This window comes from Sorex araneus, chromosome X (genome assembly GCF_027595985.1).
Source record: "Sorex araneus isolate mSorAra2 chromosome X, mSorAra2.pri, whole genome shotgun sequence".
Lineage (NCBI taxonomy): Eukaryota > Metazoa > Chordata > Mammalia > Eulipotyphla > Soricidae > Sorex > Sorex araneus.
In genome coordinates, this window is record NC_073313.1 from 64,532,830 (window position 1) to 64,549,489 (window position 16,660).

At 37.0% G+C, this 16,660-nt stretch overlaps 1 protein-coding gene across 1 annotated transcript in view; it reads right to left on the bottom strand.

Moving 5' to 3' along the window:
- Positions 1–440: 440 nt before the first annotated feature.
- The window catches only part of FMR1NB (FMR1 neighbor), a 63,700-nt gene continuing 47,480 nt past the window's right edge, over positions 441–16,660 (bottom strand). The window contains exons 6-7 of the mRNA XM_055123107.1: positions 1,784–1,929; positions 441–557 (exon numbers count right to left, since the gene is read on the bottom strand). Coding sequence (XP_054979082.1) covers positions 541–557; positions 1,784–1,929 — 163 coding nt within the window. The 3' untranslated portion in view covers positions 441–540. The remainder of the gene's footprint in view (positions 558–1,783; positions 1,930–16,660) is intronic.

Below are 16,660 nucleotides of genomic sequence, written 5' to 3' on the forward strand. Positions count from 1 at the left end.
GTAACAGATAGCAATAGCATTCAGTTCTGCAAAGTAAGATTATGGGCAAACTTTTTCTTTTTTACATATCCCCAACTACCAAATTTCCTGTCTTAAACTTTATGGTGAAAAAATGCAATAAATTATAAAATTAAAACATGAAACTTACAAGAATATATTTTAATTTTTGTACTTAAAATAATAAATGAACTGTCATTTAGAGTTATATATACTCCCTGAACTTCCCACAACTTTTCTGGAAAGTGAGTGACATAAAATCTTCCTTTTTAAGCACCAACAGTAGTATATGCTGATAACCCAAATGACAAAATACACATTGCTCTTCAGGGCCTGAATTGCCACATAGCTTTTAAAATTTCACAGAGATAATTGAATAAGAAGAATCTAGACTCTGGTTTGATGCTCAAACAAAAACAAACTTTATTTTAAACTTAAATAAACTTTAAATTTTAAACTGAGGATTATAGGAACTAAATTTTATGTTTTTAAGACTCCATTGAGTACTGAGAAGTCTTTTTCTTTGAAACGTTTGCATTCCCCTCAAGGGTAGATCAATTCTACAAGAGAAAAAAGTAAATATGAGTTACACAACTTCCATCACACTTTGTTACAAAAGGATATGACTATAACGAACTCCATATATTAAATGTATTGTAACATGTATTTTCAGTCTGCCAGTATATAATTTTATGTAACGATGAGGCATATTAACAAAACATACCATATATAATGACCATTTCTGAAAAAAAATAAATGTTTATGAACTAATAAATGGTTCACAGAAATCAAGTTTTGTTAGTCTAATTAAAACACCATATACATGTTCATATATACATATGCATACATGTACTGTATCAAATTTGTGCAAAGTTAGTGTTTTAGTGTGCATAACATTATGATTATATACTCATAATTTGTATAAATAATTTATCATACACATATAAAGCTTTGTATAATTATGCCTTTTTTATATGGATATAAGATACTTTAAATTCACCAAGTCTAAATCTCTCATTTTGTAACTTGAATTGAAGCTTAGGAAAATTCAAGTACTTGGTCAAACAACACTGTAAATAATGGCAGAACTACAGTCTCCTGATGGCAAATTAAACGAACTGCTATTCAACTCACCTGCTTCTAACTAAGGCAAGAAATGAACACCTCAGATTTGCGTAATGCCCTGGAATTTTCATACACCATATTGTTTAAGCTACATTAAAACCTCAGCTTATATAAAGGAGCTGACAGTTTGTTACTTGCCCATGGAAATACCGCAAGTTAATGACCTGAGTCGCCTGATTCCCAACCCAGGATTTTTCTCTGAAGTGTACATCTTTTCTCAGCAATCATTTTATTTTCTCTTGTCCTATTCACTATTATTTTGGGAGGAGAAGACTCAGGTCAATGCTATATAATATATATAATTATATTATGGAATGGCAGAGCCTGGCAAGCTACCTGTGGCGTATTCGATATGCCAAAATCAGTAACAACAAGTCTCACAATGGAGACTTACTGGTTACTGGTGCCCACTTGAGCAAATCTAAGAACAAGGGACGATAGTGCTACAATGCTATAATTATATTATGAACATATCATATAATTCTATATATCATAATTATACTATATATAATTAAAATCTACTTTTCTAATCCTAGTGATAATACCATTTCAGAAACTGATCCTTCTGTGGTCCATGATCCAGATATTTGTGGGAGAAAAAAAATAAGCATCGTTAAATCAAGTTGATGATAAAAATATCAAATATTTGACTGTGAATTACCTTCGAACTCTTGTCTCCTTCCATTGTCCCCTCCATCACCATCTTTCCTTACATACTTATGAATAAACCACTTTGCCTTGTTTCGTTTTTTCTTCAAACCCTTCAAAATTATACTGCTCTTCCTTCGCAGTGAATTGGCCCATTTTCTGTAATATTAAAAGTTCAAAGTGAGACCTTTTGAAGAGTAGTAGACAACATTGGGAATGATTACAGGGAAAAAGTTATCTGATAATGTAACTATATATTGACACCTTAGTGTTTACTGTATTTAATATATCTGAAATATTAAATTACTGTATTTAATATTCCTGATTCATTCAGTTACCACTGTATCTATTATTATTATTATTCTATTTAGTGTTATTAGATCATTTTCTATTCCATAATGGAAATACTGTATTACCTCCCTCTGTCGACATCGAAGTTACCCACCCTTCAAAATCCAACTTATATTTCTTGCCTAAGAAACTTTCACTTCAAACCATAGGGAATTTTTTTCTCCACTTAATTTCAAAACTAATTAGTAGTAGTTTACATTGTATTAGCATAGGTAATTTTCAAAGCACTTTCATATTACATTTGGTATGCAATCCTCTACTTGCACTTGAGCGGACAACAGGTGGAGAAGATCACTTAGGAGTTGACAGGCCGATGAACTTGTCTAGGTATTATACAAACATTATCTCCTTTAATTCTCATAACCCTAGAGCACAGATACTGTGTTTTCTATATTGAAAATGACAAAATTTGGACTGACAAAGTTAAGAACTTACACCAGGTCACACACAGCAGCTGGTAAGTGAAATGCTAATATCTGAACTTTTAACATTCTGACTCTCAAATACAGACTCATTCCATTAGACCACAATGAATCATTAGCTAATAACGCCTAATAATGACAAATATGACAGCTTCTGTTTATGCATTTCTTCCCTATTGATACTGATTTTTTAATTAAAAATTTAATATACATATCAAATGATAGCTTTTACCAAAAATTCTTTGGAACTGAACTTATTAAAATTATTAAAATGAAGGCATAGAACATAAAAAGAACGTGCCTTTTACTCTTTTGTTACTCTTTATAATTGAATAAATGTTTATTTTTAGTGTAAGCAACAGCACAGTGGGTAGGGCGTTTGCCTTGCACATGGCCAAACTGGGTTCAATTCCTCTGTCCCTTTCAGAGAGCCAGGCAAGCTACTGAGAGTATCCCGCCCGCACAGCAGAGCCTGGCAAGCTACTTGTGGCATATTCTATATGCCAAAACATTAACAACAAGTCTCACAATGGAGACGTTACTGGTGCCTGCTCGAGCAAATCGATGAACAGTGAGATGACAGTGCTACAGTGCAGGGCTATGACAGCCTTCCTATGTGCCAAGGTTGTATATAACCACTGCAGGTGCATAATCTTACTTAATCTTCATGATGACTTGATGAGGCTGGTACTACTTTTATTACTATCAATTTTTTTATATTGGAAACTGAGGCACCAAGAAGGAAAATCACTTTGCCTAAGGTCAGTAGTCTGTTTAGTATTGGAGCTAGGATTTAAATACAGACCTGCCTATAGTTCAGTCTCTCACCCACTTAATATGTCTCTCACTATCCCTCTGCAAGCTCGGCAATAATTTTGGACAATGGTTTTACCTTTTAGTTATATATTCTCCAAATATCCTAGTATTCAATAGGAACTCAGAAAATTATTAGTTGGATTTTTATATCAACTAGAGAACTAAAGATAAACCAAAGAAAGTAATATATGGAAGAATGAAGAATCAAGCAAGATCTAATACATTTGCATATAAGATTATGACAGTGTACTGACAGATAGGACATCCCTATCCTCAGTTAACTGCTAGGAAGTACACAAAACAAGATGCTGGTGCCTGGATAATATTGCTCCCTATACAATGCAACCAGGTTTTGAGCATGTGTAGTCCAGAGATAGATAGGTATGCATTTGAAATGATGGCTTTGAAGTGATGATTGACTCACTTTACTTCACTAAAACTACATTACTGGGTTGTCACTGAGCTCCACTATGTAAGACAGATGTGGAATAAACATCTTCTCAATTAATTATAAAAAATGTCCCAGGAATATATGAAATAACAGGTAAAGATTAAAATATGTATGATTTACCTATGGTCAATTTATGATGCTGTGCTTATTAGTAACCATGGTCTCAAACTACATAGTTCTCAGTCCATTGGTGCAAGATGTATTTCAGAATGAAAAAAACAAATGGATTTTAGAAAGGCAATTAGTATATAATCCTATGGGATCTGAGTCAGCTGCTCATGATCAACTGCATAGTAGTAGTTACAACAAAATACATGGATATTCATTCTAAGTTTAAATGATGATTATAAAATGGCTAATATCAGGCCAGGTTATGTTTTGTTGCCAAATGAGTTTTAAAACAAAAACTTTTAGGTTTGTAAGACTTTTTGAATTTCAGACTTATAAACAACAAATCTCTTTTTCGTTTTTCTAACATTCTGGGGCTGGAGCGATAGCACAGAGGGTAGGGCGTTTGCCTTGCACGCGGCCGACCTGGTTCAATTCCCAGCATCCCATATGGTCCCCTGAGCACCTCCAGGGGTAATTCCTGAGTGCAGAGCCAGGAGTGTTCCCTGTGCATCATCAGGTGTGACCCAAAAAGGAAAAAAAAATAAAACCAATATTGTGATGCCTTTATTTCTTATTTTAAACAATTTCAATGTTTTCTTTATCCATCAATTTTATTTTAAAGCTAATTGTGTGCATTTCATCTTAGTAAAGAAAAAACATAGGCAGAACCCTTCATGACACTGAATCTGGAGGTATCATCAATGATTCAATGTCACTAACAGAAAAATGAAGCAATTAAATTGTATCAAATTAAAAAACTTTCGCACTGCAAAAGAAATAATAATGAAAAAACTAACACTGACACTCCAAAGACTTGGAAAAAGTAGTTGCCCACCACTAATCTGAGAAAGGGTTAATACCCAAGATATATAATGTACTTGTAAAATTTAACAAGAAAAATAACAATCAAACCCATAAAAAAGGGGGAGAAGAGATAAATGGAAATTTCTCAAGAAAACATACTTCTTGCCAATAGATATATGAAAAAATGCTCTGCATCAGTTGTCATCAAATAAATGCAAGTCAAATCAATGAAATATCAACTCACATCAGTGAAACTGACACATATTGTTTTGAAAAAATAAAAGGAACCATCATCTACTGCTGGTGGGAATGTGTACTGGTTCAACCTTTCTGAAAAAAGCAATATGGGAATTTCTCATAAAAACTAAGAATAGATTCAGAAATACCATTTCTTGGTATAACCCATGGGTCCCAAATCTCTATTCCAGAAAGGGCATTTGGCTCCTATACTCATTGGAGCATTATCAATAGACAAAATGTGGAAACAATCCAAGTTTCCAAGAACAGATGACTCACGAAAGAAATGGTCCATATATACAATGGCTATAAGAAAAGATAAAATCATACAATTTTCTGCTATGTGAATGGATTCGACATATCATCCAGAGAAAAGTTAAGTTATAAGGAGAGGGACATATAAAAGCATGATCTTTCTCATGTAGAATATGAAGAAACATAATATGAATAACAATTGACCAAACCCCCTCTCCCTGTGGGACCAATCGTTGTCATGAGTGACCCAGCATGACCAAGCAGGACCCCCAACACTGCCAGTGAACCAGCAAAACCCAACTAAATGAGCAGATTCTTGTGTCTTCCCACAGGTCAGAGCAGCAGAAGGTATGGTGTCCCCTTAGCAGGTGCCAGGTAATCAACCCCTCCATATGCCAGAAGGTCCAAATCTTGGCCAGATCTTGTACTCTCATCAGAGCAGTCTGGCTACCTTTACCACAGAGGTCAATAGTGTATTAGCTCTTACTCCAATCAACATCTATCAGAACCCCACAAAAACATATTTTCGGAGCAAGAAACAAAAGAACCCTAATCAACAGAGTAGCAGTAAGTTTAGTCCAAAAAAAGGTTATTTGAATGAGCACAAGGCTCCATACAATAATTACACTGAAACACCAAAGTGGAAGGGAGTATCTTTCATGGGGAAAGAAAAGACCACCAGCCAACAAATTCCCCATTGTCCTCTCCTGGCATTGGTGAGGGAGATACTGATGGTGTGTTGGAAAGAATTACTTCAAGACTATAAAAGTAACCAGAGCAGGACCCTAACACAGGAAATGGACAAAGATAGGAGCTCTGATAATTCAACCAGGAACATCCACCTATATAATCTCTGAAAAAGGAAAATGCTGAGGATGTTTAATGAGCTCAAAGAAACAATGGATCAGACAGCTAATAAAACACAGGAGAGGATATGAGAGCATAAATGAGAAAACTACAAGCAGAAATGTTAGAATTTTAAAAAATGGTAGGTGAAATGAAAAACTCAGTGGAAAGCCTCAATAATAAAATTAACAGCACATGAGGACAAAGTCAGTGAGTTCCAAGATGAGATGCAAAAAAAAAACCTTCAGACAATGGCAGAAGATGGAAAATAACCCAAAATAAACAGTGGACAATTAATTTTTCAAGAGGAACAACATAAGAATCATCAGAGTCCCAGAGGGATAGGAAAGCAACCCCAATGAAGAAGTAATAGTCAAAGACATCATTGCTGAAAGCTCCCAGAGTTGTAGAGTACCCTCATTCAGATACCAGCTAGAAAGATGCAAATAAGACTACAAAGTATATCCTACCCAAAAGGATGAGAAACAGAGATAAAGATACAATACTGAAAACAGCAAGATCAAGTAAGGAAATTACATAGAAAGAAGCGTCTTTAACATTTACAATAGATCTATTGAATGAGACCCTCCTGGCCCAAAGACAATGGTAGGATACAGTAAAAAAAAAAAAAAACAAACTCAATGAAATGAATGCCTCAACCAATAATACTTTACCCAGTTAGACTTTTGTTCAGAGATGATGGAACAATGCAAAACTTCACAGATAAACAATAGCTCAGAAACTTCATAGACTTGAAACTAAATTTAAAACAACAGAAGGGGATACTTTAAGACAAGACAAACCCTACAAACACACCAAACTTCTACATAAAGATGGCAGAAAACCCGGTCAAAATATTCTCCCTCAATGTCAATGGTCTAAATGTACCAATAAAGAGACACAGAGTGGCAAAATGGTTCTAAAAATTGAATCCAATATTCTGCTATCTGCAAGATACACATTTGAATAGTCTGAGTAAACAGACTCAAAGTCAAAGTTTGGAAAACAATCCTTCGAGCAAACACTTCCTCAAAAAAGTTGGAGTGGCCATACTAATATCAGAAGACACAAACTTCAGGCTCAAAGAGGTTATAAGAGACAGAGTCATGTCTTAATAATCAAGGTATGTGTACATCAGGAAGAAATAACGCTCCTAAACACATACCCACCCAATGAGGGACCAGAGAAATACTTAAAACAACTGCTAATAGATTTCAAAGAGAAAACTTATAAAAACACAATAGAAACTTCAATACCACTCTACCACTCTTGATAGATTGACCAGAATAAAACTCAGACAGAAAATTCTGGCTTTGAGGGAAGAACTGGAAGACAGGGGGTGAGCAGATATAATAAAGGGCTTTTCATATCCTGAAAGCTGAATATGCATTCTTATCCAATGCACATGGAATATTCTCCAAGAGAGACCACATGCTGGGCCACAGAACATACCACCATAAAATCAAGAAGATAGAAATTAAATCAATCATCTTCTCACATCATGATGCACTAAAACAGAGGTTAATCACAAACAGAATCAGAGAATTAAATAAAAATCCTGGAAATTAAAAAGCTCACTTACTGAATAATCAGTGGGTAAGAGGAAATCAAACAGGAACTCAAAAGATTCCTGGAAACAAATATGAATGAAGAGACACGAGCTATCAGAACTTGTTGGACTCAGTGAAAGTAGTAGTAAGAGGAAAGTTTATAACACTATAAGCATTTACCAGAGACAAAGAAAGAGCCCACATAATAACTTGAATTCACAGCTTAAGATCTTGATAAATGACCAACAAAAGTAGCCCAAGCCAGGCAGAAGGAAGGAAAAACTAAAACTTAAAGAAGAAATTAACAAATTAGAATCCCAAAAATAAATCCAAAAGGTCGATAAAACCAAAATCCGGTTCTTTGAAAAAAATAAGATTGATAAACCACAAGCAAAACTCACAAAGAAAAAAAGAAAACCCTAATAAACCCAATCAGAAATGAAAGGGGGCCTTTCCACTGCTGCACAAGCATGATTCCAGAGGCCAACTTTGGGCACCAGCAGCTCACAGAAATGTCTCTAGATTGTGAATTTAGCCACTGCCCCATGGGGCGCCAGGGGTAAAGGGTTTTTCTCTCTCGGCTTTTCCATATTATGAGCACCACAAAAGGTAAGTAAAAGGGGCTGGAGCAATAGCACAGCGGGTAGGGCGTTTGCCTTGCACGCGGCCGACCCGGGTTCGATTCCCAGCATCCCATATGGTCCCCTGAGCACCGCTGGGAGTAATTCCTGAGTGTAAAGCCAGGAGTAACCCCTGTGCATCGCCGGGTATGACCCAAAAAGCAAAAAAAAAAAAGGTAAGTAAAAGCTTTCAGTGATGCAATTTCAGACAGAAATTTCCCTGGACTTTGTTACTAAAATACAGAAATCCAAAACCACGTGGCCGTGACAGTGGCCGGACGACCTCATATCTCTTAATTGTCAGAAATGTAAAACATTATCAGATGATTCCTTTTCAACAGGTCTGACTTTGGGGGGAAACTCCAAACAATAATAGTGAGTTTTTGTTGAAATATTGAAGGTAATCAAAGTAAAGTGAAATCTATCAGCTACACAGGCGGGGGTGAGGGGTGGGGGGAGGTATACTGGGGCTCCTGGTGGTGGAAAATGTACACTGCTGATGGGATGGGTGTTGAGCATTGTATAATGGAGAGTTAAGACTGAAAGCTCTGTAACTTTCCACATGGTGATTCAATTAAAAAAAGAAAAGGAAAAAAAATAAATGAAAGGGGGTCAACACAACAGACACCACAATAATTCAAAGTATCATCAGAGATTACTTTGAAAATCTTTATGCCATGAAACTAGAGAACCAAGAAGAAATGGATAAATTCCTGGACTCCTATAATTCCCCACACACAAGGCTGAACCTAGATGATCTGGAATACCTGAATAGACCTGTAACTATCAAGGAAATTGAAATGGCAGTCAAAAGTCTACCCTAAAAGAAAAGCCCAGGGGCTGGAGCGATAGCACAGTGGGTAGGGTGCTTGCCTTGCACGCGGCTGACCCGGGTTCTATTCCCAGCATCCCATATGGTCCCCTGAGCACCACCAGGAATAATTCCTGAATGCAGAGCCAGGAGTAAGCCCTGTGCATTGCCGATGTGGCCCAAAAGCAAAAAAAAAAGAAAAGAAAAGAAAAGAAAAGAAAAGAAAAGAAAAGAAAAGAAAAGAAAAGAAAAGAAAACGAAAGGAAAGGAAAGGAAAGAAAAGAAAAGAAAAGAAAAGAAAAGAAAAGAAAAGAAAAGAAAAGAAAAGAAAAGAAAAGAAAAGAAAGGAAAGGAAAGGAAAGGAAAGGAAAGGAAAAGAAAAGAAAAGAAAAGAAAAGAAAAGAAAAGAAAAGAAAAGAAAAGAAAAGAAAAGAAAAGAAAAGAAAAGAAAAGAAAAGAAAAGAAAAGAAAAGCCCAGGCCCAGATGGATTCATTAGGGAGTGTTTTCAGACATTTAAAGAGGAGCCACTGCCAATCCTCTTCAGGCTCTTCCAGGAAACTGAAGAAACAGAAACACTCCCAAATAGTCTCGATGAAGCAAACATCATCCTGATAACAAAAGGAGAGATATGACCAAAAAGGAGAATTACAGCACAAAGTCTTTGATGAACACAGACTCAAAGATACTTAATAAAATACTAGCCAATACAATCCAACCAATTTATCAAAAGACCACACACAATTACCAAGTGAGAGTCATCCTGTGGATAAAGGATGGTTTAACGCATGCAAATAAATCAACATAATACATGAAGAGAAAAAATAAAAATTTTATGATAATATCAATAGATGCAGAGAAGGCATTTGACAAAATCCAGCACTCATTTAAAAAAATTATTAGTGAATCACCATGAGGTACAGTTATAGACTTACTAACATTCATGCTTGCATTTCAGTCATACAATGGTCGAGTGTCCATCCCTCCACCAGTGCCCATTTTCCACCACCAATGGTCCCCCCACCCAACCCAGCTTCTATGACAAGGCATTCCCTTTTGCTCTCTCTCTCCTTTTGGGTGCTGTGGTTTGCAGTAGAGGTATTAGGTGGCCATAATATTCGGTCTATAGTCTACTTTCAGCCCACATCTCCCATCTTGAACGTGCCCTCCTATCACCCTTTACTTAGTGGTCCCTTCTCTATTTGAGCTGTCTTTTCCCCCATCATGTGAGGCCAGCTTCTAAGCTGTGGAAGAATCCTCCTGGTACTTCTCTCTACTGTTCCTGGGTGTTAGTCTCCCATTCTGTTACTTTATATTCCACAAATGAGTACAATCTTTCTATGTCTATCCCTCTCTTTCTGACTCATTTCGCTTAATGATCAATATGGAATACTTTCCATATTGATTCACCTATATGCAAATTTCATGACTTCATCTTTTCTAACAGCTGCATAGTATTCCATTGTGTGGATGTACCAAAGTTTCTTTAAACAGTCATCTGTTCTCAGGCACTCGGGTTTTTTCAAGATTCTGGCTATTATAAACAGTCCAGCACCCATTAGTGATTTAAAAAAAACCTTGACTAAATGGAAATTGAAGGAAATTTATACATTAAATACAGTAAAAACCATTTACCACAAATCCACAGCAAGCATTATACTCAATGGGGAAAACTAAAAGTTTTCCCTCTAAGAACAGGTACAATACAAAGTTGCCCAGTCTCACCACTTCTATTCAATACATTACTAAAAGTAACTTGCAATAGTATTTACGCAAGAAAAAAGATACCAAGGGCATCCAGACAGGAAAGGGAAAAGCCAAGTTGTCACTATTTGTGGATAATATAGTATTATATTGAGAAAATCCTAAGGACTTAAAAGAAAAGTTCCTAGAAGGACTGGATTTGTCAAGTAAAGTGAGAGGCTACAAAATTAATATGCAAAGTCCATGGCTTTTCCATATACAAATAATTAAAAGAGAAGAAAGAGATATTTAAAAAACAATCCTTTACAATTGTGCTTCAGGAAAACAGGTACCTCAGAATCAGAGGAGAAAGACCTATACAAGAAAACTAATAAACACTACTTCAGTAAATAAAAGAGGACATTAAAAATGGAAACACATCCCCTGATCCTGCATTGGGAGGATTAACATCATTATAATGGCAATATTCCCCAAAGCATTGTAGAGATCAATGTAGTCCCTATAAGAATATACATGATATTTCCCAAAGAAATAGATTTTACAATGTCATATGGAACAATAACCCCCAGGAATAGCTAAGACATCCTTGAGAAAAGAATATGGGATGCATCACTTTTCCCAACTTCAAACTGTATTGTGAAGAGGTATTATTTAAAACCGCATACTGAAATAAATACAGACCCCAAGTCAATGGAATAGAGTGGAATATCCTGAACAACCTCTCAGGTATATTATCAGTTAATCTCCAATAAGCACTGTAGCACTGTCATCCCATTGTTCATCGATTTGCTCGAGCGGGCACCAGGAACGTCTCCATTGTGAGACTTGTTGTTACTGTTTTTGACATATAGAATATGCCACGGGTAGCTTGCCAGGCTCTGCTGTGTGCGTGGGATACTCTTGGTAGCTTGCTGGGCTCTTTGAGAGGGATGGAGGAACCGAATCTGGGTTGACTATGTGCAAGGCAAATGGCCTACCCTCTATGCTAAAGGAGCAAAAAATGTGAAGTGGAGCAAGGAATCTCTTCACCAAGTGGTGCTGAGAAAATTTGTCAGTTCTATGCAAAATTAAGAACTCAGACCTCTTTCTAATGCCATGCACAAAGTCAAATCAAAATGAATTAAATATCTTAATATCAGACCTGAATCCATAAATTACATAGAGAAACATATAGACAGAGCTCTACATGACACCGAAGCTAATGGAATCTTCAAAAATGGAACACCACTAGCCAAGCAAGAGGAAACAAAGATAAACAAACAGGACTATATTCATCTAAGAAACTTCTGCACTTCAAAGGAAACAATGAGTAGAATATAAAGACAGCCCATGGAATGAAAAAATTATTGACCCAACATTAATCTGATAAGGAATTAATATGTAAGGCACTGGTAGAACTTTACAATAAATAAACACTCAACCCCATCAAAAAATGGGAGAATAGATAACTAAAAGCTTCCTCAAAGAATAAATGCAAATGGCCAAAAGACACGTGAAAAAATGCTCTACATCACAATCATCAGAGAGATGCAAATCTAAGCAACAACAAAATATTATCTCATATCAGAGACTAGCAAATATTCAAAAGAAGATCCAGTGCTGGTGTGGATGTGGGGAGAAAGGGACTCTCATTCCCGACGTGGTAATGTCCAACAGTTCAGCCTTTTTTGAAAGCACTATGGACAGTCCTCAGAAAGCTATAAATTGAGCCACCATACCACTCCTTGAATATGCCCCATGGACTCAAAAACATAATGCAGAAAAGGCATCTGCACTCCTATGATCATTGCAGCACTAGTCACAATTGCCAGAATCTGGAAACAACCGAAATGGCCAAGCACAGTGAGCAGATAAAGAAACTATGGTACACCTACAGGATAGAATACTATGAAGCAATTATGAAAAATGAAGTCATGAAATTTGCTTTTATCTGCATGGACATGGAAAGTATTATGCTGAGTGAAATGTGTCAGAGGGAGAGGGGCGGACATAGAATGATCTCACTCATTTGTGGGATATAAAAATCACCAGTATGGTAATTATACCCAAAGACAATAGAAATAAGGGCTAGAAAGACTGGTCCATGGAATGAAGCTTGCCACATATGGCGGTGGAGAGAGCAGTTAGGACAAAGAAGGGACCACTATGACAATCACTGTATCACTGTCACTGTCATCTCATTGCTCATCGATTTGCTAGAGCGGGTACCAAAAATGTCTCCATTGTGAGACTTGTTACTGTTTTTGGCATATCGAATACCTATGGGTAGCTTGCCAGGCTTTGCCATGCAGGCAATATACTCTCGGTAGCTTACCGGGCTCTAAGAGAGGGGTAGAGGAATCGAACCTGGATCTGCCACGTGCAAGGCAAACACCCTACCCATTGTGCTATCGCTCCAGGACCTTAGGCTGGAGCGATAGCACACGGCTGACCCGGGTTCTAATCCCAGCATTCCATATGGTCCCCTGAGCACCGCCAGGAGTAATTCCTGAGTGCAGACCTAGGAGTAACCCCTGTGCATCGATGGGTGTGACCCAAAAAGCAGAAAAAAAAAAAGAGCACCATGACAATGACAGTGGAAATCATCAGACTGGACAAGAACTGGGTGAGGAAAGGAAGTATAGTGATATGCGTGATACCCCTTCAGGAACAGTATTGCAAATCACAGCCTAAAAGGAAAAGTGTTTTTAAAAAGAAGAAAAGTGCCTGCCATAGAAGCAGGCTGGGGAAGCAGGACAAAGAGAATCTGGGAACAGTGATGGCAGGAAATGTACACTAGTGAAGGGATGGGTGTTGGAACATTTTATGACTGAAAATCAGGAACGACTTAGTAACTGTATCTCAAAGTGATTCAATAAAAAATTAAAAATTAAAATAAATGGTCAATGGCAAAAGAGTTCGAGAACTTGTCTACAAAACTGAGTTTACTGAATTAAAGTTAAATGTGGTCATAAGAATAGGGGATAGAGAAAAGGGGAAAAAGAGACATTCTTGTGGAAAGTGTGGTGTTGGACCATTGAATGCACGAAACCCTACAACTAACAAGCAGTATTGCAAATTTTGGTTCCTAAAGTTAAAAATTAAGGAAAAAAATCAGTGATATAAAATCAATAATAGGAAGAAAGGATGATTACATATTATATCATGTAGCTTACAATACAAGTGCAGAAAGATTCTGAGAAAAGGGGAAATATTCAGATCTGCAATAGTTGCAGAATACTAATTGAAGAGTTGCAGTGACTGAAATATGAAGGTCAAAAATATTTAAACAAGAGAATGAAGAGGGGAAATCCCCAAATCTGGGAACAATATAGGCAAAAGAGAAGAGCTGAATAAAGGATAAGCCAAGTAGTGCTATAACAAGAAATACAAAAATATTAGTAAAATAATATTGGAGCTATAGTATAAGTTCAACATGGATGACCTTGATAGCCACTGCCATTTGAATGAACTTAAAGTAATAAAATCCCACTTTGTTTTGTTTTGAGCATTTTGTTTTGCAGGCACATTTCATGTTGAGCCTAGTTCCTTGCTCAGGGGTTTCTCCTAATAGTTTTTGGAGGACCATCAGATGCTGGGTATCAAACCCTGGACACCAACATGCAAAGGATGTGCATTAGCTTTTTTGAGGTACCTTCCTGCACCTCACTGTGTTTTTATTCAGTTATTTTCTTCCTATTTCCTATAGCAGCAAAAGCAAGAATCACAGAACACATATTGAAATTTTTGCTCTATCAAACAAAAGGTCAAACATCCCTGTACTTCTCTGGTTTTGAAGGCCAAACAAGACAATGTGAACTACATAAACTGGATTGGGAAACATCCTAATTGGATAGCTTCCTTATTAGAATGTGTATCCTTTGAGATCACAGAGTATGAAACAATTCACCAGTATTTCATAGCACCTAACACTTGGCGTGGAATCCAAATATTCCTGAATGCACACAAAGTTCTTAAATGATACAGTGAAATGAAATAGTACTATTTGAGGACAAAAAGTCCAACAGGACATTACAGGATGAAATAATCATCTTGAGGGTAGGAGTGAAAGTATATGTCCAAATTGACCTTGGACGGCATCCTTACTCAGACTCTCATTAACTAGGGGAACAGCCATACATTCTTATCACAGTGCCAAGGAAACTTCTCCAGAACATCCAACCCCTAGTCCTCTTTCAAACCCCATTTTGTAGTTGTAGTCTTCACCATGGTTGTATTTCCTGTAACTTTTGAAGCAGACAGCTCATGATAATGCCCCTCTTCAGTTCCCAATCATGCCTTTACCATGGAAGCTACCCAGATCTCTGTTAACAATTGAATATTTATATGTTGAAAATTCATATGTTGAAAGCTCAACTCCCGGGTGTGACTATATTTTGAGATGAGGCCTCTGAGGAAGAAATTAAAGTTAAATGAGGTCATAAGAGTAGGATTTGAATCTGATAAACTTAGTGTTATTATAAAATGAGACATCACAGATCTTGATCTTTCTCTCCTCCATCTTTAATGAACAAACGACTATGCAAACACATAGTTAGAAGGTGGCCATCTTCAAGGAAGCAAGAAAGAAAGATCTGACTAGAAACCAAATAAGAAACCAATCATACCTTGACTGTGGATATCTAGCCTTCAAATTTGTAAGAAAAGAAATGTCTGTGATTTATACCACTAAATCTATGGTATCTTGTTATAGCAGCCCTAGAAGACAAACCTTTGGTTCTCTTTTTTTTCATCTCCTACAACCAATTGGGGCTGGAGCGATAGCACAGCGGAGCGGTAGGGCGTTTGCCTTTCATGCAGCCAACCCGTGTTCGATTCCTCTGCCCCTCTTGGCAAGCCTGGCAAGCTAACCGAGAGTATCGCGCCAGCACAGCAGAGCCTGGCAAGCTACCCATGGTGTGTTGGATATGCCAAAAAAAAAAAACAGTAACAATGAGTCTCACAATGAGAGAAGTTACTGGTGCCCACTCAAACAAATCGATGAGCAATGGGATGACAGTGACAGTGACAGTGACAACCAATTGCCCGGGATAAGCATTAAAAAACGAGACTAAGCAGAGTTAGTAAAATGGGAGAAGAGGCAAATCCAAGTTCACTTTAAAAAAAAAAAACAAACTGCCAGGAAACTGCAAATAGACTACATACTGATGATGAAGGAATGAAAAACATCTAGATGAATCCAAGAATCAAGATGAATTCTGGGGCCTGGAGCAATAGTACAGAGGGTAGAGTGTTTGCATTGCATGCGGCCAACCTGGGTTCAATTCCCAGCATCACATATGGTCCCCTGAGCACCACCAGGAGTAATTCTTGAATGCAAATCCAGGAGTAATCCATGTGCATCACCAGGTATGACCCAAAAAGATAAAAATGGATGAATTCTGGGAGACTAAAGAAATCTCTGACAGAAATGGATAGGTGCAAAAGGGAGATGATTTGGGAGGAAAGTCTGATAAGTTCAGTTTTGTGCATACTGTTTTGAAGGTGCTATCAGAATATTTAATTAAGGAAGGCATAGTTCAAACGAAGGAACAGATGGATTGGTCATTCATAAGAAAGATCCAGATCATTATAGTGATATAAATTATAAATTAAGACTCATTAATTATCTAACTTTAGACTATCATCTCATGAGAAAAACAATATCAGAATTTAAGTTTACTATAAAACTGATAGTAAACCTGAACTAGAATTATTTTTAAGAAGTTCCTTCCCAGTGGGGCTTGGAGGTTAAGTTCTCCTGCTAAGTGGTACTTGGATCAAACTGAGAGCCTCGAGCCTGTGTTCTATCTATCCCTTGGCCCCACAGATCTTTTTATGTGTTTCTTTTTTCTGCTAAGTACCTGTAATATTTTCTAATAGATGAGTGTAAGGCTTGAAAACCCGCCACCGGAAAGCTTACTGACATGAATAA